This window comes from Zalophus californianus, chromosome 16 (genome assembly GCF_009762305.2).
Source record: "Zalophus californianus isolate mZalCal1 chromosome 16, mZalCal1.pri.v2, whole genome shotgun sequence".
In the NCBI taxonomy this organism is placed as follows: Eukaryota; Metazoa; Chordata; class Mammalia; order Carnivora; family Otariidae; genus Zalophus; species Zalophus californianus.
In genome coordinates, this window is record NC_045610.1 from 56473211 (window position 1) to 56495929 (window position 22719).

At 48.6% G+C, this 22719-nt stretch overlaps 2 protein-coding genes and 5 non-coding genes across 8 annotated transcripts; 4 read left to right on the forward strand and 3 right to left on the reverse strand.

The window, feature by feature from the left end:
- Positions 1 to 529: 529 nt before the first annotated feature.
- On the forward strand, positions 530 to 7986 carry MRPL58 (mitochondrial ribosomal protein L58). 2 transcript variants are annotated; one of them, XM_027567910.2, is made up of 6 exons: positions 530 to 764; positions 3746 to 3782; positions 6197 to 6256; positions 6798 to 6880; positions 7187 to 7356; positions 7631 to 7986. In XM_027567910.2, exons 1-6 carry the CDS (start codon positions 579 to 581, stop codon positions 7773 to 7775), a joined length of 681 nt encoding a protein of 226 aa, XP_027423711.1. In that variant the 5' UTR covers positions 530 to 578; the 3' UTR covers positions 7776 to 7986. The 2 variants fall into 2 exon arrangements, with proteins under 2 accessions (XP_027423711.1, XP_027423710.1); XM_027567909.2 differs by having other exon boundaries at positions 533 to 764; positions 7626 to 7986.
- Positions 7987 to 11066: 3080 nt separating this feature from the next.
- On the forward strand, positions 11067 to 11139 carry TRNAR-CCU. Its single transcript has one exon. It is a non-coding gene; the product is annotated as a tRNA-Arg (tRNA).
- A 397-nt stretch (positions 11140 to 11536) lies between these two features.
- Positions 11537 to 11609, reverse strand: TRNAR-CCU. Its single transcript has one exon. It is a non-coding gene; the product is annotated as a tRNA-Arg (tRNA).
- A 330-nt stretch (positions 11610 to 11939) lies between these two features.
- Positions 11940 to 12012, reverse strand: TRNAR-UCG. Its single transcript has one exon. It is a non-coding gene; the product is annotated as a tRNA-Arg (tRNA).
- Positions 12013 to 12229: 217 nt separating this feature from the next.
- On the forward strand, positions 12230 to 12302 carry TRNAR-UCG. The gene has a single exon. It is a non-coding gene; the product is annotated as a tRNA-Arg (tRNA).
- Positions 12303 to 12554: 252 nt separating this feature from the next.
- On the forward strand, positions 12555 to 12627 carry TRNAR-CCU. The gene has a single exon. It is a non-coding gene; the product is annotated as a tRNA-Arg (tRNA).
- A 5695-nt stretch (positions 12628 to 18322) lies between these two features.
- ATP5PD (ATP synthase peripheral stalk subunit d) lies at positions 18323 to 22705 on the reverse strand. Its single transcript, XM_027625616.2, has 6 exons — positions 22586 to 22705; positions 20780 to 20910; positions 20207 to 20303; positions 19235 to 19306; positions 18670 to 18732; positions 18323 to 18523 (listed from the first exon to the last, which is right to left on the reverse strand). Exons 2-6 carry the CDS (start codon positions 20899 to 20901, stop codon positions 18392 to 18394), a joined length of 486 nt encoding a protein of 161 aa, XP_027481417.1. The 5' UTR covers positions 20902 to 20910; positions 22586 to 22705; the 3' UTR covers positions 18323 to 18391.
- Positions 22706 to 22719: the final 14 nt, after the last annotated feature.

Genomic DNA, 22719 nt, shown 5'->3' on the forward strand with positions numbered 1-22719 from the left:
AAAAACACTGCCAAATAACTCATCTTATGAATATTTATTGCGTATCTATGATGTGCCAGGTTCTGGGTGCTGGGGACTCAGCAGTGAGCCAATGCCCCCCACCCACCCCCGGAGCTTATTATATTCTGACTGGAGACAGGCAATAAACTAGAAAAAAAGAAAATAAAGAAGAGCAGAGTCAGAGTAAAGGGGATGGAGACGAACTAGGCCAGGCAGGGCAGGACGCACTGATGGAAACTTGGAGGGGAGAGCGGTCCAGGAGGTGGGCACAGCCCCTGAAAAGGAGAGAAGTGTTTCTGGGGGACACGGATTCCAGGGGTTCTTTTCACCAGGAGACTCCCTTGAGAGCTCGCCGTCTGGCCAACAGTGGACCTCAGCGCTCCAACCTGGCCTCCCCGACGCGGCGGAAGGGGGAACGTCTCACAGGTGCCGGGGAGAGCGACCCGGGAGCTCAGCTCGACGCCTCCCCGCCACGCCGGCGGGCACTAAAAGCCTCGCAGAACTAAAGTCCGGAGGGAAACAGGGGCCGGCGGGCCGCGGAAGGAAACACCCACCGGAAGCGGCCCCGAGACCCGAACATGGCGACCGCTCGGTGCCTACGCTGGAGCCTCAGACGAGCCGGGGCCTGGGTGCTACCGCCGCCCGCGCGCTGTCCCCAGCGGGCTCTGCACAAGCAGGCAGATGGCACCGAGTTCCAGAGCATCTACAGCCTGAACAAGCTCTACCCGGAATCACGGGGCTCGGACACCGCCTGGAGGGTCCCGGTGAGCGGGGAGGGCCGGACGGAAGGGGCGTTTCCCCGCCTCTGCTGGGGGACGTCGGGAAACCGGGCCCGCTTTGGCAGGGCCGGAGCAAGTTGGGAGCCGCGTGCAGAACGAGGCGGTGGCCGCGGGAGGGAGCTGGTGGCCGGAGCGAGCGGGGATGGGGCCGCGGAGCGGGTCCTGGCTCCCGGGGGCCTGGAGGTGTGCGGGCGTCGCGAGAGCAGGCTGAGTGTTTCTTACAGGACCACCAGCTCTTCCGCGTTCGTTCCCCGGCCTCCTGGCCCACATGTGGGCATCTTCTCTCCAGAGTGGACAGTAAAACCCAAAGGCTGTCAAACTGTTTGGAACCTTTTGGGAAGTTACACTGTCCATGGCTTCTAGGAATTCCAGCGCGCCTGAGGAAACAGGGCCTCTCTTCAGGATGCATTGATTGCCAGCCTGCTCGGTACAGGTTCTTTAATGGGCCCCAAGCAGGAGAAATAGGACCTAGCCAATTCTATTGCGTTTCCACCCACAGGGCTGAAAGAGAACATTCATTTATTCACTCACTCATTCAACAAACTTCAGCTGAAAGCATGGTGTGTGCACTATGTTAGGCATGGAGATAGGGAAGTTAAAAAAAAAACAAAACATCTGAATGCTTGTGGAACTTACCTTCTCATGGAGGGAGACAAGTAACAAATAAAATCAGAAATAGAGAGTATGTGAGATGGTCATAAGGACTTTGGGGAAAATAAAGGCTGGAAGGAAGGAGTGCTAAGGTGGGCGAAGGGTTGCAGTTTTAAGTAGGATGGTCTAGGAAGCCTCTGGGAAGATGACATTTGAGTAAGGACCTGGAAGAAGCAAAGCAGTGAGCCATGGCAATAGTGGGGAGATGAACATTCCTGTGACCACCTTAAAGCAATAGCATGCTCGCCTTGTTTGAGGAACAGCAAGCAGGCCAGTGTGGCTGAGCAGGGGAGTCAGAGCAGTTGAAGCTAAAAAGGAGAGGGTTGAGGTGGAGGGGAGGCCTGTTTACAGGGCTAATAGGCCCTTAGCTTTACTCCAAATGCCATGGGACATATTGGAGATTTGAGGCAGAGGAGTGGAAGGATTCAGCTTAGTTTTACAGGATCATTCTTGGGGTGCCTGGCTGGCTCAGTTGGTGGAGCGTGCGACTTGGGGTTGTGATTTCAAGCCCTGTGTTGGGTGTAGAGATTACGTAAAATCTTGAGGGGCACCTGGGTGGCTCATTTGATTAAGCATCTGCCTTTGGCTCAGGTCATGATCTCAGGGTCCTGGGATCGAGGTTATGATCTCAGGGTTTTGGGATCGAGCCCTGTGTTGGGCTCCCTGCTCATCGGGGAGCCTGCTTGTCCCTCTCCCTCTGCTTCTCCCCCTGCTTGTGCTGTCTCTCTCTGTCAAATAAATAAGATCTTTAAAAAAATAAATGAATAAAATCTTTAAAAAAAAAAAAAGGATGACTTTTATAGAGCCTTACAGAGAGTAGACTGTAGAATGGCAAGAACAGGAAGGCCACTTATAAGATTACAATAACAAAGGCAACAGATGATAAGCAGGGAGGAAGCACTAAGACTCATAGGAATTGGTCAGGTTCTAGATGTATTCTGAAGTTAAAGCCCGTAGGATTTGCTAATGTATTTTCCGTAAGAAGTGAGAATAAGAGAGGAATTTGAGCCTGGGATGGAAGAATTGGGTTGCCACTAATGGACACGAGAAAGTCGTTTGTTCTTTCATTCAACAAAAAGTTTATTGTGTACCTACTGTGTCAGACACTGTTTCAAGCATTGCAGTTGCAACAGACGTAGATAAAACAGGTAGGGTCCCTGCTTCATGGAAGTGATGTTCTAGTGGAAGGAGCAAACAGTAAAGAAATGGGGGAAAACATCAGGTAGTGAGAAGTAACGAGTAGGCCAGGGTGCTGTCAAAGAGTGCTGGGGAGCTACTTCAGACTGATAGTAAGGGAAGTCCTCTGTGAGGAGGCTTGAGGTTTGAGGCCGTGATCAGGCATTCGAGATGAGACGCCAAATAGCAGTTGCCTATCTGGGTCTGGCATTGAAGGAAGTTTTGAGCTTAAGCCAGAAAGTTGGGAGTCATGAACATACGATATTTTCACCAACAGAGAGGAAATGTTCTAGGGAAGGAGTGGGATAGAGAAGAAAAAGGCTTCCAGGGGCATGTCCGTGTTTTCAAGTTGCAAAGAGCAAGCGAAGGACTGTGGGAAAAGCACAGGTAAGTAAGAAGGCAGCTAGGAAGCTGGTGAGGACAGCTCAGGAGGAAGAGGGAGAACAACTCCAAGAAGGGCAGGGCCCGGAGTCTTCAGTGCTGCAGGGAGTACATGACGATGAGGATTTCATTCCCAAATCATTCTAAGATGAAGAGGGATGGAGGCAGTCAGAGCGGGGACAGGTGAGGATACCATGAGTTTGGCTGGCCAGAAGAGCCTCAGAGGGGGTCGTGTCCGCCCCGGGCCTGTGGACATGGGGCTCAGGCTCAAGGACATCACTACCAAGAAACAGAGCACAGGAGAGACATGGAGGTGAGAAGTCCTAGAGTGAGGAGTTCTGTCTGACACAAACCCTCAAGGTAGATGGTCTCCCATGTGAGCCTCTGTGGCCCAGGAAAGAACAAGGTGGCCCACCAGGTTTGTTCTAGGTTAGCAGAGGATGTACCTTTTGGAGTCTCCCTGAGGCACGTGTACTGTGGAGCCTGGCCTCCCTTCAAGGAGCCGGGCCCCCAATGGCGCCTGACGTTAGCTAAGGCTGCAGACATCAGTTCAAATTTCCTGGAACAGTGTTTCAGAGACGGTACCTCTAGAGTCTGGGAAAGCTTTTTCTGTCATCCTGATATGATTTTACAGGGGGACCTGAAAATAGTTGTATTACATCTGCATTGTGGCTTTACATCCTTTCTTTGATTGCCCTGGACCAGTTAGGAGTCACAGCGGGTGATGTTCATTTGACACTGTGTATGTTACATTACAGGATGATGCACAGCAAGCCAATAATGACATTCCTCTAGGTAAGTAATTTTGTTTTATAAAAAATCAGTCATTTCCCCCACCCCTGAACATTCCTTCCAGACCTCTCCAGCATCACAAAAATAAAGAAACTGTCTTTGGGTGTGCAAAAGCGGAGTCCCCCTTGGCACTGTTTAGAATGGCCACAAAATGGTGGCGCAGCCACTGTGGACTGCTGGGCAGTGTGCAGGATGAGTGAGAGCTCTTGATGATCTTGTGACACGGACCAGTCTCTATGGTAGATGAGTGGATGGCTATTTAGAAAAAGTTGATCTGCAAAAGAATATATATAGTAAGCTACCATTTATACATCGGAAACATATATTTCTATGCACATATGTAGATCTGAAAGGATGTACAAGAAATTGGATACGAGGACTGGCTTGGGGAGCCGAGAAGAAAGAACAGACTTGGTGGCTGGGGAGCAGGAGTGGGGACTTCTCCCTGTAAACTGTTTTCATAACTTTATTTATTTTTTTAAGATTTTATTTATTTATTTGTCAGAGAGAGCGAGAGAGAGCACAAGCAGGGGGGAGCTGCGGGCAGAGGGAGAGGGAGAAGCAGGCTCCCCGCTGAGCAGGGAGCCCGATGTGGGACTCCATCCCAGGACCGTGGGATCATGACCCAAGCCGAAAGCAGATGCTTAACCAACTGAGCCACCCAGGCGTCCCTGTTTGCATAACTTTAGAATTGTGTGCCTGTCAAACGCAAGGCAAGGCGTGACAAGCAGAGCCTGGGAAACAACAGGCCCTTTTTAGGATCAGAGAGTTAGTGGCGTCCACAGACAGTGACAGGAGGAATGGCCATTGGTGCCAGCTCCCCGTGGCCCTCGTTCAGGGTTGCATGGAAACAAAGAGGCTTGTGAACTGCGACACAAGGAAGAGGCCACCCTGTGGCCCAGAGCCGGTGCCCTGCTGCGGCAGGCAGTTTGGTCACTGAAAGCTGGGCCTTGCGGCGTGCGTGTGGCTGGAGGTGGCAGAAAGCGCGTCTCATCAGAACCACGGCAAAGAGACAGTCTCGTGACAGCCTCCAGGGAGACAGGGAGGCGAGTGGGACCCAGCCATGTTGTGGCTACTCACCTGCCTTCGGGTGCTGTTGTGTTGGGGGGCCTCCCAGGCCTTCCTGGAAGACAGAACCCGCCTCGGCAGCCTCTGTGGAGACAAGCAAGTTTGCCAACACCGTGCTGGAACTGTCCCCCAGCAGTACTGTGCATTCTTCACCTACGCAGAAAAATGAATTGATTTATTCTTTTTTTTTTTTTTAAGATTTATTTATTTATTTATTTGACAGAGACTCAGCGAGAGAGGGAACACAAGCAGGAGGAGTGGGAGAGGGAGAAGCAGGCTCCCCACAGAGCAGGGAGCCTGATGCGGGGCTCGATCCCAGGACCCTGGATCATGACCTGAGCTGAAGGCAGACGCTTAACAACTGAGCCACCCAGGCGCCCTTGATTTGATTTTTCAAAAGGAAGGAGGTCTCTAAGGATGCCTGTGGCTCAGTTGCTTAAGTGTCCAGCTCTTGATCTCAGCTCAGGTGTTGAGCTTAGGGTCATGAGTTCAAGCCCCGCATTGGGCTCCACCCTAGGCTGGAGCTTACATCTAAAGAAAAAGCGGGGGGTGGGTGGGGAGGAGGTCTCTCAGAAGCAGTCCTGAGATGGGCCACCACTGCCTTGGGGCCAGCTCTTTGTCACCCATACCTCTCGCGGCTGGCTCACCATCCAGTCTTCTGAATTTTCCCACTACTATGCCTTCTCTACTTTCCTCAGACACTGTGAGTCTGCTTTTCATGAATTATAGAAGGAAGAAACCTCATTTTACATTTTACAGACAAACCAACCCGCGGCCCAGAGAAGCGGAGGGACTTTGCCAAGATCACAGTCGGTCAGCAACTGTGCCAGTGTTAGAAGCAAGGCTCCGGGCTCCAACGCTAGTCCACTTTCATCCAGCGGATGTTTTTAAACACTGACTGACCAGGCACTGGGCACTGGGCATACACAATGAACATCTGTCCTCTTGGGGCTTACAGTCTGGGGGGGTTCTAACATCCACCACATTTTGAAATACAACATTAAATTAAGCTTGTCCCTTAGTTTGAGCTTTTGAAAGAGTCTTTGCTTTAGAACAAGTAAACAAACAGCAAAAAGCTAGCGCAGCCGGATCTGGTGAAAGAGACTGGACCAGAAGCAGACAACCCAGGTCATAATTTTATACCCTCTGCTGTGACCTTGGGAAGGGGACTTACTCTTGATTTTAGTTTTGACATCTGTAAATAATCTCTGACTTGACTGTCCTGAATGCTACATTAGTATATATAAAAGTCATTGAAAGAGAGATGTAATATGTTGATAATAAATTAACAGTTTGTGCATGGAATAATCTTTTTTTTTCTTTCTTTTGGTGTGTGTTCTGTTTTATAGATCGTTTGACGATATCTTATTGTCGGAGTAGTGGTCCTGGGGGCCAGAATGTTAACAAAGGTACAAGGCACCTCGTTTTCTTTCACTTTAAAACTTGGCTGGGAGATGTACTTGAGGAGTTCTGTGTTTACATTCATAAGGAATAAAGGGATTTTTTTAGCAGAAGCTTAAATACCACCAGTTTATAATAATCCTCTTTATTCTTTTGAATGTGGTCTGATCCTTAGACTGTCAGCTGTGGGTTGCTAGGACCAGGGTTGGCTTGTGAGCCTAAACAAAGGGAAATCGCGGTGTGAGTTGGCAGCCAGCTCCCAGAACAGGTTTCCTTCATGGAACCCATCCCCCCATTCCTTTCAAACCCCATTAAACTGTAAGAAAAGCACTGAGCATTTAGTTCCTGGAAGTTAATTTTTGTCCAGCGGTGCCTCACTATCTTTGCTGGCTCATCCCATCACCAACTTTGTATTCCCAAGTTACACCGGGCAGAAACGTCCCTGGCTGGATGTCTTGCCTCCCTGTTTCAGGATCGTCACCAGCCACCGAGTGCTGAGCCTACTGGAGGGTCTCAGTGACCTGTGCTCTCTCATCCCTTTATTTACAGTGAATTCCAAGGCTGAAGTCAGGTTCCATTTGGCAACCGCTGAGTGGATCGCAGAGCCCGTGCGGCAGAGGATGGCCGTCACGGTAACCACTGGCTCCTTTTTCTGTAATCCCTTAGTCGCTTTTAAACCTTTACTCTGGGGGCGCCTGGGTGGCTCAGTCTTTAAGCGTCTGCCTTCAGCTCAAGTCATGATCCCAGGGTCCTGGGATCAAGCCCCTTATCGGGCTCCCTGCTCAGTGGGGAGCCTGCTTCTCCCTCTCCCTCTGCCTGCTGCTCTGTCTCGTGCTCTCTCTCAATCTCTCTGTCAAATAAATAAATCTTTGAAAAAAAAAAAAACAAACAAAAACCTTTACTCTGTAGAACTCGGGTTTTGCCTTTGTTCTCTGCAGCATAAAAATAAGATCAACAAGTCAGGAGAGTTGATACTCACCTCTGAATGCAGCCGCTACCAGTTCCGAAATCTGGCAGATTGTCTTCAGAAAATTCGAGACATGATTGCTGAGGCCAGCCAGGCAGCAAAGGAGCCATCCAAAGAAGATGCTGTGCTACAGAGGATCAGGTACCAGAAAGTGCCCCCAAGCTCCTCTCAGCTGAGTCGTGGGGATGGGGGATGGGGGTGGGGGCGGCTGCACAGAGAAGACAGGAGGTGGGGGGGGGGGGCACGACTTCCCAGCAGAAGGTGGGGAAGCTCCAGGAGTGAGAGAGGTCTCTGACCCGAGAGGGGCCCCGCGCTGCTGATCCAGCTGCTTTGCTTCCCACTGAGCTGCCGGCCACACTCACCACTTTGAATTGGGCATCTGGGCCTAATTGCAGTCTTTTTGTTTTCAGGATAGAGAACATGAATCGGGAAAGGCTGAGAAAAAAGCGAGTACATTCTGCCATAAAAACAGGCAGGAGAGTGGGTATGGACTGAAATCCTCCTCCAGAGCCGGCACGGCCCTCTTCAGGGGCTCCAGGCTGCTGCAGCCGAGAGCGTGAACACCATCAGGAGACCCCTGGTTTGTGGTTGTAACGCCTGTCTTTCCCCTTGGCGCTGCCACAAGAATGTTCATTTGGAAGGAGGGTTGCAGGCCCTGGTTGCAAAGGTCTTCGTAGGCAATCACATGTTGTCAAACCTTAATTATTCATTTAATGTATGGGCTGCAATAAAACTCTGCAATAAATGCAATGGGCTTTGCCTCGTTCAGAATGCTTCAAGAACAGAATTCCGACCTTTTCTGTCAGTTCAAATCTGCCTCACAATCTTGGACCGGCTGTAGTCAGCCCAGGGGGAAACAGGACTGAGCTGTGGTGTCTCCGCTCAGGGAACACGCCTCGGGGTGGGAGGGCTGAGACAGGTGAGCAGGCCTCTGAGCTGGGCCTTGAAAAGGGAATAGAATTTTAGTAGAGGTGGGGGAGGGACATGCCAGTTGGAGAGAACAGTATGAATAAGGGAAACCACAAAGAAAAGGCTGGGGTGGAGAAGCCGAGGAAGCCATCTGAATGGTGGATTCGTGCCAGGGGATTGTGGGAGGTGAGTCTGGAAAGGGAGACAGAAGCTCAATGTGGAGACTCAAATTCAAGTTCAAGAGTTTAGATTTTAAGAAATGTAGGTGACAGGGAGGGGCGCCTGGGTGGCTCCGTCGGTTAAGCATCCAACTCTTGGTTTGGGCTCAGGTCAAGATCTCAGGGTCCTGCTCTCGGCGGGACACCCCCCCATCCCCACTCACGCACACGCACTCTCTCAAATAAAATCTTAAAAAAAAAAAAAAGTGACAACTGCTGAAGTTCTCAAGTGGGAAAGAGTACCACGTGTTAGGTGCTGTCACATGCTGTGGGGTTTTAGAGGCAGGAAAAGAGTGAGTTGGAACTGAAAATAGGTTTTTGCAATCCCCTGAGTATGGGAAGCGCCCAGGCCAGCATAACAATACCAGATAACTCTGGTGTGTATGAATTTCTAAAAACGTTCTCTGTAATTTTGATCCCGTTCACTCGTTCAGCAAATACTGCATTGTGATGCTCTAAATGCCAGATAATTAGCGGTAGTAGTATATACACTTTATGTGAGCAGGGCCCTCATCATTCATGTAAGTGTAAACAAAGGGACAACAAGTCATTGATAAATGACTCGCAAGAGTTCCCTCAAGAGACTCAGAGCCCAGGAGCGGGTGAAGCTCATATGCAAGGTGGTGCCACATTGATTCGTTTATTCGTTAATTCAACAAATAGTGAAAGCCGGGCCCTGGGTGACGTCCCAGGGACTCAGCAATGAACAAAAAAGTCCTTTCTTCCAGAGAATTTACATTCAATCAGGTGATGATAAAAGCCGAGAAGAAAAACGGATTCCGGTTATGGTAAATATCAGGTCAAAATAGGTTCTGGGGACTAGAGAAGCAACCAGTTACAGCTTGAGGGTCAGAGCAGATACATTTGCTTGCAATGCTTGACATAGGTGGGAAGGAGCGGAGGGGCCGGCTATGTAGCAAGGTAAGAGCTTCAAACGTGACAGCTGGGACATTTAGACTGGACCTCTGCCAAGGCTGTCACGGGAAGATTAATCTGACTGTGAATGGACAAGGAAGTGCAGGCAGATGGGCACAGGCTGACGGACTGACCCATGTAGGCGGCAGGGACCCATCCCGGAACTAGGGCAGTGGCAGGGAGAATGGAGAGCCAATGGCAGGAGCAAAAGGATGATGGAGACAGAAAATGGGCCCAGGTGGAGCGGGAGCAGGTGTGTGTGTGACATGGGTGGTGCTGCACGGGGACAGGGAAGGCACAAAGGGAGCAGCCTTGGGAGGAGGTGGGGGGAGGATGGTTTTGCCTATGAGGAGCTGGCTCGTGGGCCCTGAGGAGGAATGCCCCGGGAGTGACGCCCAGGAGAAGGAGTGGAGCGCTGGGGCTGGGCGTGAGGTTGCAGTTGGAGGATGCAGGATGGAGGACACAAGCAGAGTCTTGGGAATGGGTAGGAGCAGTTGAGGACGAGGCAGGGCAGAACCTGGGGACTTGCTGGGTTAGATGGTGGCAGTGGGGAAACCAGAAAAGGCATCCCTGTGGGCTGACCCTGGAGCAAAGTGATGGACCCGAGAGCTCCTCAGAAGACCTTGGTGGCACATGAAGGGAACTGGAAAGGCATTCGGGACACACAGGAGGGGAGGAAAAGGTAAAGAGAAACAACAGCCTGGGGGACAGGGAGTAGAGCTCAGGAGCAGGACCCATCCTTTAAAAACGCCGACGGCTGGGTCGCCTGGCTGGCTCAGTGGGTACAGCACGTGACTCTCGATCTCAGGGTCCTCAGTTCAAGCCCCACTTCGGCAGTGGAACCTACTAAAAAGTAAAGCAATTGTGTTTAAAAAGGTGGAGGGTGATGAAGAATGAACACAGGTGAAAAATGATTGCATCTGGTAGCTCCAAGCAAGGCAAAACTGCTTTAGGTGAGGAAAGTATTTAGCTGGAGGAGGAGGTGGTGACTGACGGGGAGGCACAAGGGAGCCCTCTGGGAGGCTGGAAGTGTTCTGCACTCATCCAGCTGGTACACTTTGCCCTAGGTAGGAATGTCACACCTCGAGGAACAAAGTGGTTAACTTAAAGGAGAGCACCCTCAAGGCAGGGGACTGGAGCCAGGGGGGCCAAACTTTTGCTTCTTGCTGAGGTTAGGGAGGAAGGAGAGGGGTTTCCGCAGACTTTTCACATGTCAGAGAGAGAGAAACAAAGAAGAATGTGTCCACGTTCCCTGACCCCTGGATGCTTGGAGATGGGAGAAGCAAGTCCTCCAGGCAGGCACAGGGAAGTTAACAGCTGCCTTCTGCTGAGGCTTCTAGAACATCTTTCAGAAGTGCGTGAATTTTAATAGTGGATTCTAAACGCGTGTAACGTTTAAAAATGAGTTCATTCTTTAGTTGTATGACTTTTTGTAAACAGTTTTAAAGGAACAAAATATTAGGGTGAAGTATCTATTTGGCTTTACATATATTTGTTTTATATATGATGTATATTTGTGATTGGAAAGATTTGTACAGGTCGTGCACTGCCTGGTGATGGTGAAGATCCTCAGTGCTTGGGTTCCAGTTTTAGTTGAGGGACGCTATTCTGTTCTCGTTCATTTCCCGCGCTACTTTTTCCTAACATTCCTGGACTTTCTGTCAGTTCTGCACCGGGGGACACAAAGGCTGGGCGGGGCGCCAGGCCGCGCACCCCGACTCGGGAGTCCAGCAGCCCCCGCCTCGTCTCCACCCTCCCGGCGCTGGTGGCCGAGACTAGGGGGCCGAATGGAGCACTCCCGACTCGCAGGCCCCAGTGGCCTAATGGATAAGGCACTGGCCTCCTAAGCCAGGGATTGTGGGTTCGAGTCCCACCTGGGGTAATAGCGCCTTTTTGGCTTTTCCGTGCCTCACGCATCCGTGACTAAACCTAATCATAAAGCCCAAAGAAGACCCCCCCCACACCTGCAACTTTTGTACAGCCCGTTCCGGAGGTTTAAAGGTGTAGCGTGTCCCGAAGGGGCGCTGTGACACCAGGCCCGGAGCGGGGAATACAGGCCGCACTGACCCCAGGCAACCCCGAGGCCCTCGTAAACTGCGCGGCAGGAGCAGACGGAACGCGGTCCGAGGGCCTGGGAGGAGGGGATTAGGGGGCGGGGGGGGCTAGGGCCGAGGCACGTGGAGCCCCCAGGATCCGGGTCCTCGTAGCGGAAGTGGGGGTACACGGAGGCCCGCGCGTTCCCGGCACCAAAAATTGCCACTAATTAGAGGCACTCGCACCACCCCAGGTGGGACTCGAACCCACAATCCCTGGCTTAGGAGGCCAGTGCCTTATCCATTAGGCCACTGGGGCGCGACAACACGGTATGCCCACGTGGTCCGTAGTAACGCGCAGCCGCACGCTCGCGGCCCTCCCGCGGCTGGACCGCGCGCCTCGGGACCGGAGCGGTCGTCCGCCAGCTGCCCGAAAAGCTAGAGTCCAAGGCGAGGCGACGAGTTCGTGCCCCGTGGGGATCACAGGGCGGTGGCGGTGCGCAGGTGCACGGAGGGAAGCGGGCTTCCCGGAAGGCGAGTGCCGAGCAGCCTCGGGGACCGGGAGGGGACGAGGAGGGAGGCAGACGAGGCCGAGAGGGGCTGCTGTGGCCCGCGTCACCGAACATGCGCCCCTCACCCAAAAAGAAACCGACCACGAAGGGACTCGAACCCTCAATCTTCTGATCCGAAGTCAGACGCCTTATCCGTTAGGCCACGCGGCCGCGACGCCTAAGGGACCGTAGTGCACAGGCCAGGTGCAACCCCCTCGTTGGCGGCGCCGGCGACGCGGGCAGGAGAGCACTGCGCGCGCCGCGCCCCAAGGTGCAGCACAGGTGTACCGGAGCCAGAGCCAGGGTGCAGTCTCTGCGGCGGCGTCAATGCTAGTGTAGCCGGAGGTCGCTAAATAGGTATCCCGGCAGCAGCAGCAACCAAATAGGGGACCGCGTGGCCTAATGGATAAGGCGTCTGACTTCGGATCAGAAGATTGAGGGTTCGAGTCCCTTCGTGGTCGATATGTTTTAATCTTGAAGAGATACTAGCACAACCTCTACGGCAACTGAATCTAAGGCTCTATCTACCCTTGTTTTAGACACAGTGAGGCCTCCGTAGCCCTCCCTCACTGCAGCCCCCTTCACCTGAGGCTGACTGTGAGGGCTCACGTCCGATCGAATTTTGCACCTGGAAGCTTCCGGGCCTGACGTCATTACGCAGCCACACGGCGTCACAGTTCAAGAGGCATGTGATCGAGCGCCGCTTACGTGAAGCCCCAGTGGCCTAATGGATAAGGCACTGGCCTCCTAAGCCAGGGATTGTGGGTTCGAGTCCCATCTGGGGTGAGGTGGCATAATTGTGTAAGTGCTTTTTCCGTAGGACCTAAGAGGTAAAAACAAATACATCGGGCAAAGCTTTCTCTATTTCAAGCGGTTTTGTGTGTTTTTGTTTTAGTGTGTGGATGCCCCAGTTGCCGGTAATTTGCCTTTTCTTTTTGATGAAGCCCGACTGCACTTTGAAAGATAAACCCATGTGAGGGCAAACGCGGCCCCACTTCTTGTTGCCCCAGTTGGTATCCAAACACACCTCGTGAAAGTGCCGTGAAGGCCACACATCCACGCACGAGTGAGGCGCGCGTGTTCCCTGTGAGTCCATCACTATAAAGTTAAAAGCGGCGCAAACGGCAGCCCCCTGGCCCTTAAGCCGCCGGAGGGCAGGGGCAGGCGGGGTGGGGGTACTGCCCCCGCCCCGCGCCCTCAGCCTCGGTGTGGGCTCTGTCCCATAGAACCGGCACCCACGGCCCACGGCCCCTGCTAGGACAAGGAGGGGTGCACGGAGGCACGTGTGTGCGTGCGCAGTGGACGGGGGGACAAGTATTAGCCCAGGCCCGCAGGAAAAAGTGGCTCCGGAGTGTTTCAAAAGGGACTGTCGGAGAGAGGTATGTTTATTTTTTCCGTACTTTCATATGTATATAATCCTTTAGTAAAATGCTTACTTAAAATAATATATTGTTTTGGCCAGATTGTTTTTTTCCTTCTTTCTTTCACTTCGGAGCACACTGCTCCAGAGGAGCTGTGGTTGGGCTTTCCGGGTTGACCATCTCACATTGTGTGCACTTGGGGATACTATGTCTAGGCGGGGGTGGGGGGGAGCCTGTTTTCCTAAGTCTTTACCCAAAAAAGTTTAAAAACCACTGTGTCCTTGTACTTTTGTGAAAGAAACAACAAACCAAACAAACTAGAAGTAGAGAATCCTCCTCTCCCTTCTCCAGCATCATCCCGCATTCTTCCTGCTCTGTCTACTGCAAACCACGTTTTATGGATGCTACTTTAAGCCATCTCTGGCTCCCAAGCCCTGCCACATGGCTGCAGCATCATGGCCCTAGCCTGCACCCCTGGAGCCACTGCCTGTCTCTGGGTTTCAGGCTTCAGATCTCCTAACACCATCCTCCAGGCCCTGACTCCATGGAGGTTACGTTCTAGTGAGAGAGAAGGCAGTAAACAAACTGATGAATAGGATGATTTCAAAATAAAGAGGGTCATGGGGAGCTATTAAGTACTCGGACCCTCTGGATGGTTAACAGCAACAAGCATCATTGGCAATCCAGTCACCTTCAGAGGACTTCTTTCATGTCTTGACTGATAGGCTACCTACCTCATAGGGTTGTTGTGAGGAGTAAATGAAATGATTTTCATGTGGAGTGGAACAGTGCCCAGAACACAGCAGTGATCTATAAGTCATGACTGTCATATTTACTAACAGACTAGTTTGCCCCATTATTCAAGGTTTGTATGTGATACTCTCCTAGCTAAATGTGAATCCCTGAAGGCTCAAATTTCATCCGACTTTTCCTTTCATTCATTATGAATTCATATTAAGATTCTTCTGAATGCCAAGCACAGTGCTAAACCCTGGGGAATATAAATATGACTAAGGTATAATGCTGGCACTCAACAAAGAATCTTCTAGAACCCTCTAGATCTTTCTAATCCTCTAGGATCTATCTTGTTACTTTTATCTTCCATGCATTCTGTAATTACTTAATTTCTCACTGAAATTCATGAAAATGAGGAATTTGTTTCCAAGTGCCTGCATTTTTGTATTGTGTGTTGTGTTATTGTAATTTATACTTTGACTATTGTTGATGTTTTTAAAAGATTTTGTTTTTATTTATCTATTTGTCAGAGAGAGCGAGAGAGCACAAGCAGGGGGGAGTGGCAGGTAGAGGAAGAAGCAGGTTTCCTGCTGAGCAAGGAGCCCAATGTGGGACTCAATCCCAGGACTCTGGGATCATGACCCAAGTTGAAGGCAGACGCCCAACCAACTGAGCCACCCAGGCGTCCCTTAATTGTTGGTTTTGTGTAATATTTGCTCTGGAATCAGACGTGTACCACAGTTTTTTCTTTTTTTTTTAACTTGAAGTTTTCTTTATAGTTTAATGTTATCAGTTCCCAGTTATTCTGTTTGTATGACACAGAATTTAGTATATAAGCTATTAAGTGAGCCTTTTATTATAGTTTGCTATAGTCTTTTTGCAAATCCCAAAAATAGGTGTTAAAATCTTTACAACTGTGACATTTCCAGCAATTTTAAACTTTTTTTGCTTTATAGATTTTCACATTTTTTTGGCACGTCAAGTTTCCAATCTTTTTTTCACGTCAATCGTTCCCTTTATTAAGAATTACATTTGACCCATTTCATGTTTTGTCTTGAATTCTACCTTGCTAGATGATAATTCTACACAGTTGCCCATCCTTTAAAAATGTGTATTGCGGGGCGCCCGGGTGGCTCAGTCATTAAGCGTCTGCCTTCGGCCCCACATCTGGCTCTCTGCTCTGCAGGAAGCCCGCTTCTCCCTCTCCCACTCCCCCTGCTTGTGTTCCCTCTCTCGCTGTATCTCTGGCAAATAAATAAATAAAATCCTTAAAAAAATATATGTATTGCAAAAATTTTCCAACATACACAAAAACAGAGAATAGTGAATGAACCAACCTAGAGCTGTCAGTTATCAGGATTTTTTTCACATTTGCTCCAATAATCCATTTATCCCTTCATTTTTCTTAAGTATTTTAAAGTAATTCCAGACATCACATCATTTCACCCCAGTAGACATCCACATACTTCAATATCAATATTTTTACAGTTGATTGGTGCAAACCAGTATCCAAACAAGGTCACACACAATATTTGGATGTTGGGTCTCTTCAGCCTCTTTTAACCTAAAGCTGTCCCTGCCTTCCGTCCTACCTTACCCCACACCACTGACTTGTTGAAAAACAAAGGTCAAGGGCACCTGGGTGGCTCAGTTGGTTAAGCAACTGCCTTCGGCTCAGGTCATGATCCTGGAGTCCCAGGATCAAGTCCCGCATCGGGCTCCCTGCTCGGCAGGGAGTCTGCTTCTCCCTCTGACCCAACGTGCTCTCTCTCTCTCTAATAAATAAATAAAATCTTTAAAAAAAAGAAAAACAAAGGTCAAATGTCCCATACTTTGGATTTATCTTTACTTTATGGTGCCATTTAACTTATTCCTCTATCCCAGATATTTCCTCTAAACTGGAAGTTAATTTTAATGCCTCCATTAAAATCAGGTTCAACTTTTTGACAAAAACAAAACTTTCAAATGGTGCTGTGTATTTAATATAGTGTATCAGAAGGTACAGCAGATAGGCTTGGCATCAGGAGTTGACAGCCTGCTCGTGGTCAAGTTCTTCATCAACCTTTCATGTAATGGTTTCATCCACTGAGGAGCTTGGCCTAAAAAAACTATTTCATTAGGGATTACAAAATAATTACTTCTGATGTTACTCTTTTTTCCACATTTATTGGCTGGAATACTTTGTAAAGAACTTTCTCTCATTAATTATGTCTATTAGTTTATCCTGAAATAGCTGTTTAAAAAGGCAGGGTATATGTATAATATTTTTTCCTTCAGTGCCAGTTTTTTTTTAATGAATTGGAACCCTTGATACATTTTTTTTTTTAAGGATGGACAGCTTGTGGTTGGATTTTGGGTTGACCCAGTGTATTTGCCTAATAGGGATCTTTACTGATTCGTAATTATCCTAAGTATGTTTGGTTCTGTATGTATACTTCTGAATTTATGCTACTTTGCTGATTTCTATCTTTAACTTTTGCTATATAGGATGTACTCTTCTTGGGGTGCCTGGGTGGCTCAGTTAAGTGTCTGCCTTTGGCTCAGGTGATGATCCCAGGGTCCTGGGATCCAGCCCCATATCAGGCTCCCATGCTCTCTCTCAAGTAAATAAAATCTTAAAAAAATAAAAAGTCTGTACTTTTCTCTCTAGTGATTTGAAAAGCATAATCCCATCTTACTAGTGATTATTTTTTAAGGTTTTAAATTATCTCTGCACCCAACATGCAGCATGAACTTAGAACTGCAAGATCAAGAGTCACACACTACACTAACTGAGCCAGCCAGGCACCACACTAGTGATCATTTTCATTGTAAAATCAATGCATGCTCAATGCAAAGAATTCAAACAACCCAGGAGAGTGCACAACTTAAAAGTGCCCCAATCCTATGCAAATGCCTTGGATGGAGAGCATGTTCAGTTGTTCACTGGCATCTCTTCTAATAAGTCTTCCAAAGGGTCTCCTCCCAATGCTAGGGACTCCTGCTACAAAACTTCCTGGGGACGAATGTTGGGTCCTTCCTTGAACGTGAGTTCTAACCCCACTCCAAAAGCAAACTAAATGGCTTTTTCTTGGAATCCCCCCGTTTTACTTGTCTGAATCCTTCGATCTTCAGCAGGATGGCTCGGTGCCCGTCTAGTGACTCACAGCAGAGTGGGATACTCGTTTTTGTGCATTAGAGGCCTTCTGGCACACAGATTGTTGTAACTAAAGAAGCTCTAAGTGTAACACACCTTGCCCTTCAACCACATTTTTTACCTTCAGCATAATGCCTGCCCCTATGATCAGGGGTGATGGGGCCCAGGCTCTCCTCTGCTTATGTCCTGTAAGACCACATGGCTTTCTACGCGCTATCAGCCACTGTTGCTCTTCTCCACTAGTCCATCTGCCATCTTTGGGAGCAATGTCAAAGGACTGTGGTGTCTGTGCATGCTGCCCTTCCTCTTGCAGGTTTTTCCTACAGGATGTAAGCCTTATCAGGTCAGATGCCTCTGCTCAGAACACTTGCTGACCTAGAATCTTCCCAGGTTATCTCATTTATTTCTCATTATAATCCTGAGGTTTGTGAATGAGAAAAGGCAAGTCCTAAGACAGTGAACAAGTAGTCTAAAACTAGCAATTCAGTGTGCTCAAAGAGAGGAAAGCAGTAGGCAGACGAGGTCCTCTAACTTCAAGGGCAACAGAATGCTTTCTACCACCTCACCTTACTGTTTTTTTTTTTTAAAGTCATCTCTACACTCGATGTGGGGCTCAAACTCATGACCCCAAGATAAGGAGTCACGTGCTGTCTACCAACTGAGCCAGCCGGGTGCCTGCACCTCACCTTACTTTATACCACCTGTATTTGCTGCCACTGCTCTGGAGTCCTACTAACTACGATCAATAGCAGGACATTTCTTAAATGAAATGATGGAATTAAAATTAATTTTCCATGTTCAAATACAAAGCTGTAACCAGTTTTAACTCTGCGACAAAATTTCCTTTCATACCACATTTATGCTGAGGAACTGAAGCACATAAAAGGAGAGCCCTGCTTGCTACTTACCCTGCTGCTACATCTGCACTTTGGACCACCTGTCCTTGTGACTTACTTACGGACAAGTACAAGGGAGCACTGCTTAGGAACCAGTGGTTTGAATGCAAAGAGAAGTTCAAGGGCATGATTCCTCTTAACATAGTCCAATGCAATGCACTGTCAATCAGCCCTATTGTGATTTGTTCAGATTTCAGCAGCCCTGGGAACTAACTGGCTCTTACACATCCTACCATTAGATAGCTAGACCAGTACACACCTGTAGGCTCACCTTTCCATTTTAACAAAAAGTCCACCTCTAGTGATGGCATGTCAGTTATAATTATCTCAACTGCAAAAGGGCAGACACACAGCACCGTATCATTATTTTTAATGTCCAGCATTTACAACACGAGGGCCAGAGCTTTCTCCCCAACTCAAGTTTATAAATTCTCAATTGGCTTGTGAGGCCAATAGGGATACTTCTTCTTGTCTAATCTGGTTTCTGGGAAGACTTCATTCAGGTCCTCAATGGTCATCTGATCAAATGGAATTATGTTCCTCATCTTCTCCAGCTGGAAAGAGGGGAATTGTGTTAAGGTAAACAGGGCCACAGAGATGCAAAAAAGAACCCAAGGTAGGTTACTGCCACTAGGTGAAAGATGTGTGGCCATGAGAGATAAAAAACATATTACATCCAAAGGCCAAGGCTGATCCTTACCTCTTTTTCATATTCCTCAATCCTGGCCTTTGAGAGAGACAAAAACTCGGCACAACTTTTCACCTTAAAGAGAAAGGAGATATTGTTTTGAAACCAAGTTGTACTGTCCTGACCCTAAGGCTCAAAAAAAACCAGAAGTCCCAGAGCCTACCACTCTTGCTTTCCCACTCTGCATGGAGAACACATGGCTGCCCCGACTCCTGGTGGGTGCTTGCTTTAGGAAGCAAACTGCAGCTTTTTTCCTAAATTCACAAAGACGCCCATACAGGAGAACCAGCTTACAATAGCAGGACCAGGGTTCATCAGCAAATTACTCGTCTAGACAACTACAAAATGCCCATGTTTCACAGGGGCCGATTACTGAATGTCAGGACAAGCCACCTGACCCCCTAGCCACACTTCTCTTTGGTGGAGCCACCTGGCTTCCCACATTTGGCTTTCATACTTTCAAGCAAATAGTTAGGTGCTCCTTTTAATTCCCTCTACCTTAACCTAACTTCTAAGAAATATAGAGCCATCAGGAATTAAGAGAATTTTAAAATAAGTAAGAGTCTCAACTACTTACATCTTCTTTTTCTTCAGCATCCACCTGAACAGTATATTTATCCTCTGGCACAGGAACCTTCAGGGCATTAAACTAAAACACAGGGACAGTTGTTATTAATATACCTGGGAATCCAAAGAAAGGGCTCAAAGACCCCAATCCTTACAGATAAAAACACATTCTCAAACAGGAAACCAGTATGCATCTAGAGTGTTGTAGCGGTAAGAATATTAGCCTGAAAACAGGAGCTCAAGGTTTTCAGTCCTGTCACTAACTGGACAATTCTTTATTACGATGAGCTTCAGTTTCTTCATCTGAGAAGGACAGCTGGATTTGATGACCTAAAAAATGGCCTCCTAGAACCTTGTAGTTCTAAACTCTGATTTCTCTTTCAAACGAACCTCTAATGGACTGATTGGCAAAAGTAATGTTTACATAATGGTGATGAAGATGGTCTCCTTAGAAGACTGCCTAGCCTTATGGGCCCAGCATGGAGCACTATACCTGGCACAGAGTAGGCCTTCGAAAAGCATCTGTCAAACGAATAAATAAATTATGGATACTAAGGTTTAACATGTAAATGTCAGAAGAGGCTAGGTGGACGAGAAATTAAGCCAAAAGGCACAGTAAAAAGCAGAAAAAGGAAGAAAACAGTGAAAGGGTAGAAAAGATGTTAGGGACACAGGTGAGGGGCTAAAAAATAATTGAGGAAGAGTTGGAATGGAAACATTTAACTCCACAGCCCTCTGCCTCCCTGATTAATAACATACTGGACTGTTTCTCTGGATAAGAAACTTGCTGAATAAGACCCTGAATTCTGTGCACATATTTACCATATAAATCTACACCCATCTTTCCTGAACTTCCTCTGGGATCTGTTAACAGCACCCTTGTTCCCATGCTGTCATCCTGAATATCTAATTACCTACTGTTCTGCTCCGCACCCACCAAGCCACACTACAAGACCAGTGCTTTAGGTGCCTGAAGTCTCACCTTCTTCTCAAAGTCATCTACCAAACCAGCCTTTGCCACATTGGCCTTGTAGTAAGCCCAGTCGATAGCAGGTGGTTTCTCAGGGAGAGTAGCCAATCTGCTCACACGGAAAAGAAAAGTTAAAATTGGTCTATGAGCAACAGAAAATTCACACAGTACGTCCTTATTCCTATGGCCTAGAGTTATCATCACACTTTTCTCCAGGAGGGAGATCATAGGAATGCCAAAAAACTACTTTCATTTGGAAAAATGTATGCTTTTAAAAAAAGATTTATTTATTTTAGAGAGACAGCGTCCTCGAGTGGGGGGCGAGGGGCAGAGGGAGAGAATCTCAAGCAGACTCCCCTCTGAGCATGGAGCCTGACCTGGGACACAATCTCACAACCCATGAGATCATGACCTGAGCCGAAACCAACAGTCGGAAGCTTAACTGACTTGAGTCACCCAGGCACCTCTATGTGTGGATTTCCTTATATCAGAAGAACATCAGAAATCCATATGTAATTCCAAACCACTGTTTTGCTTCCATATTCAGTAGCAAGTTAAGAAGGTCCCACTCAGAATGGTACTGACCTGGAGGTAAGTGTCTCATTCCAGGATTTCAGGGAGTTAGCAATGGCCTTCTGGTTTCGGGGTATGATCTCCCCAAAAGCTACCCAGTCAATGGTTTTTAGAGCAAGTTTTCGCGCAGCCATCTTAAGATCCTGGAAAATAAAACAGGTCAGATCAAAACAGGGCTCTTACCGAGAATCCTTTAAAGGGCACCTTAGAAACATGCAAATCTTTAAGAAATAGATCAGCATCCTGAGAGCTTGAGGAGTACATTTATCAACTAAAGGAATCAGGATTACTAAATAAGGACAGTTTAGCTTTTCAAATTCAAGGGATGCAACCTGGCATATAACTACATCATTTTCCCCAAGACAGTCCCCCTCTTATTCCGCAACTCCTACTCATCCTTAAAAGCCCAGGTCTCTAGTGTTTGCTCTTCATGTACCTTTGGAAATACTGCTAAAGTAATACACACTGCATAAAAGTGAACCATTTGAATACATTTCCACTCCGACTGCACGTGTTTCATTCAGATTCTCCAGTGCACAGAACCTAACACATACACAAGTTTCAACAAAGCTTAAATAGAGCAGACCCTAGGCCAGAATTTCCTAGGGGATAATAGCCCTGTTTACCTCAAAAGGCTGTTAAAAGTACCAAGTGAAATTGTGCACATCAATCTGCCCTACAGTCTTACCGAGCTTAAGGGGCTCTCTACTCACTCGCTACCTGATTGGTAATACCTGCACCTTCCTATTCATGTCTGATTATCCTCTGCAGCACTAGCACATACCCTGTGTATTCTAGTAATACCCTTCACAGGGGTATTCAAGACATATGTGAATGTGAGAGAAGGTGCAAAGTGGTCACAGCCATTTTTTTTTTAAACTAAGAAAATGGGAAAATAGTCAAACTAAATTTAAGATCAGTGCCAGACATTAGGGGAAAGACTGAAATGTCAAAAGGCGTTTGCAAACTATGGGGTGGATCACAAGGGAGGCGGAAGAAATTCTCCTCGGGATCTTAAAAAGGAACTGGTCCAACTCCTGCCTCTTGCTTTCCTTCCCTCTCAGCAATAGCTTGTTTCCAGGAGTGGAGATGATGGGCAGGTGACTTTTATTTTAAGTCATCTCTACACCCAGCGTGGGTTTCAAACTTACAACCCAGAGATCAAGAGTCGCATGCTCCACGGACTAAGCCATCCAGTATCATCGCAGATGACTTTTTTTTAAAGACGCCAAAGAAATAAGCGCCCTTACAGAGACTTTTCCTTCCAAGCACCAGTACAGGCAGGCTTCATAAATGGGTTTTTGTCCCTTGTTTTGCTGAATCCTCAGCGCCCAGAACAACAGGTCAGGCGCACAGGAGGTGCTCGGTCAGTATCTGTTGAAAGGGTACGCGAACCCTGCACTTGAGAAGCTCTGAGCGCTCCACACTCTACAATGTGGGAACCCTCAGAATGAGACCGAGTGTCCCTCACTCAAAAACTTAACGCTCTCTCGGGGTAACGTTTCCCCAGCCCCCACACCGGACTGCCCACTTCGGCCGCGCTGGGGGCGGACCGAACGAGGCAAGGTGTGGGAAGCACCTCGGTCAGAGGCGGCAGGGTCACAGCCCGGCCCGACGACCTCGCGCGGGGGAGGGGAAAGGTAAGGAGCTCCGAGCAGAGCGGCGGCGGCAGCAGCTACAGCAGCTCGCTCTGTCAGCGAGCCAATCGCAAGGCCCGGCCTCCTCGTCAGGAGTGCGACAGGGTCGGCACAAGGTCTGGAGGGGGCAAAACAGAGCAGCCCGCCGGTGGCGGGCCCACCGCTCCCAAACCCCACTCACCTTCACCGACCGACCCCGGCGGCCTAGAGTCCACAGCAGCAAGGAACGGAACTGGGTCACCGGAAAGCCTCCCTGAGCCAACCCCAAAGCTGAAGGGGCGGGCCTTGCTTTGCAGGCCAGCCTGTAGAAATGGA

Coding starts and splice junctions, on each gene's coding strand:
- MRPL58 (XM_027567910.2), top strand. CDS start 579: ATGGCGACCGCTCGGTGCCTACGCTGGAGCCTCAGACGAGCCGGGGCC. Junction 6,257..6,797: donor GGGCCAGAATGTTAACAAAG/GTACAAGGCACC, acceptor CTTTATTTACAG/TGAATTCCAAGGCTGAAGTC. Junction 7,357..7,630: donor GCTGTGCTACAGAGGATCAG/GTACCAGAAAGT, acceptor TTTTCAGGATAG/AGAACATGAATCGGGAAAGG.
- ATP5PD (XM_027625616.2), bottom strand. CDS start 20,901: ATGGCTGCGCGAAAACTTGCTCTAAAAACCATTGACTGGGTAGCTTTT. Junction 20,304..20,779: donor AATGAGACACTTACCTCCAG/GTCAGTACCATT, acceptor CCGTGTGAGCAG/ATTGGCTACTCTCCCTGAGA. Junction 18,524..18,669: donor TTGAGGAATATGAAAAAGAG/GTAAGGATCAGC, acceptor CCCTCTTTCCAG/CTGGAGAAGATGAGGAACAT.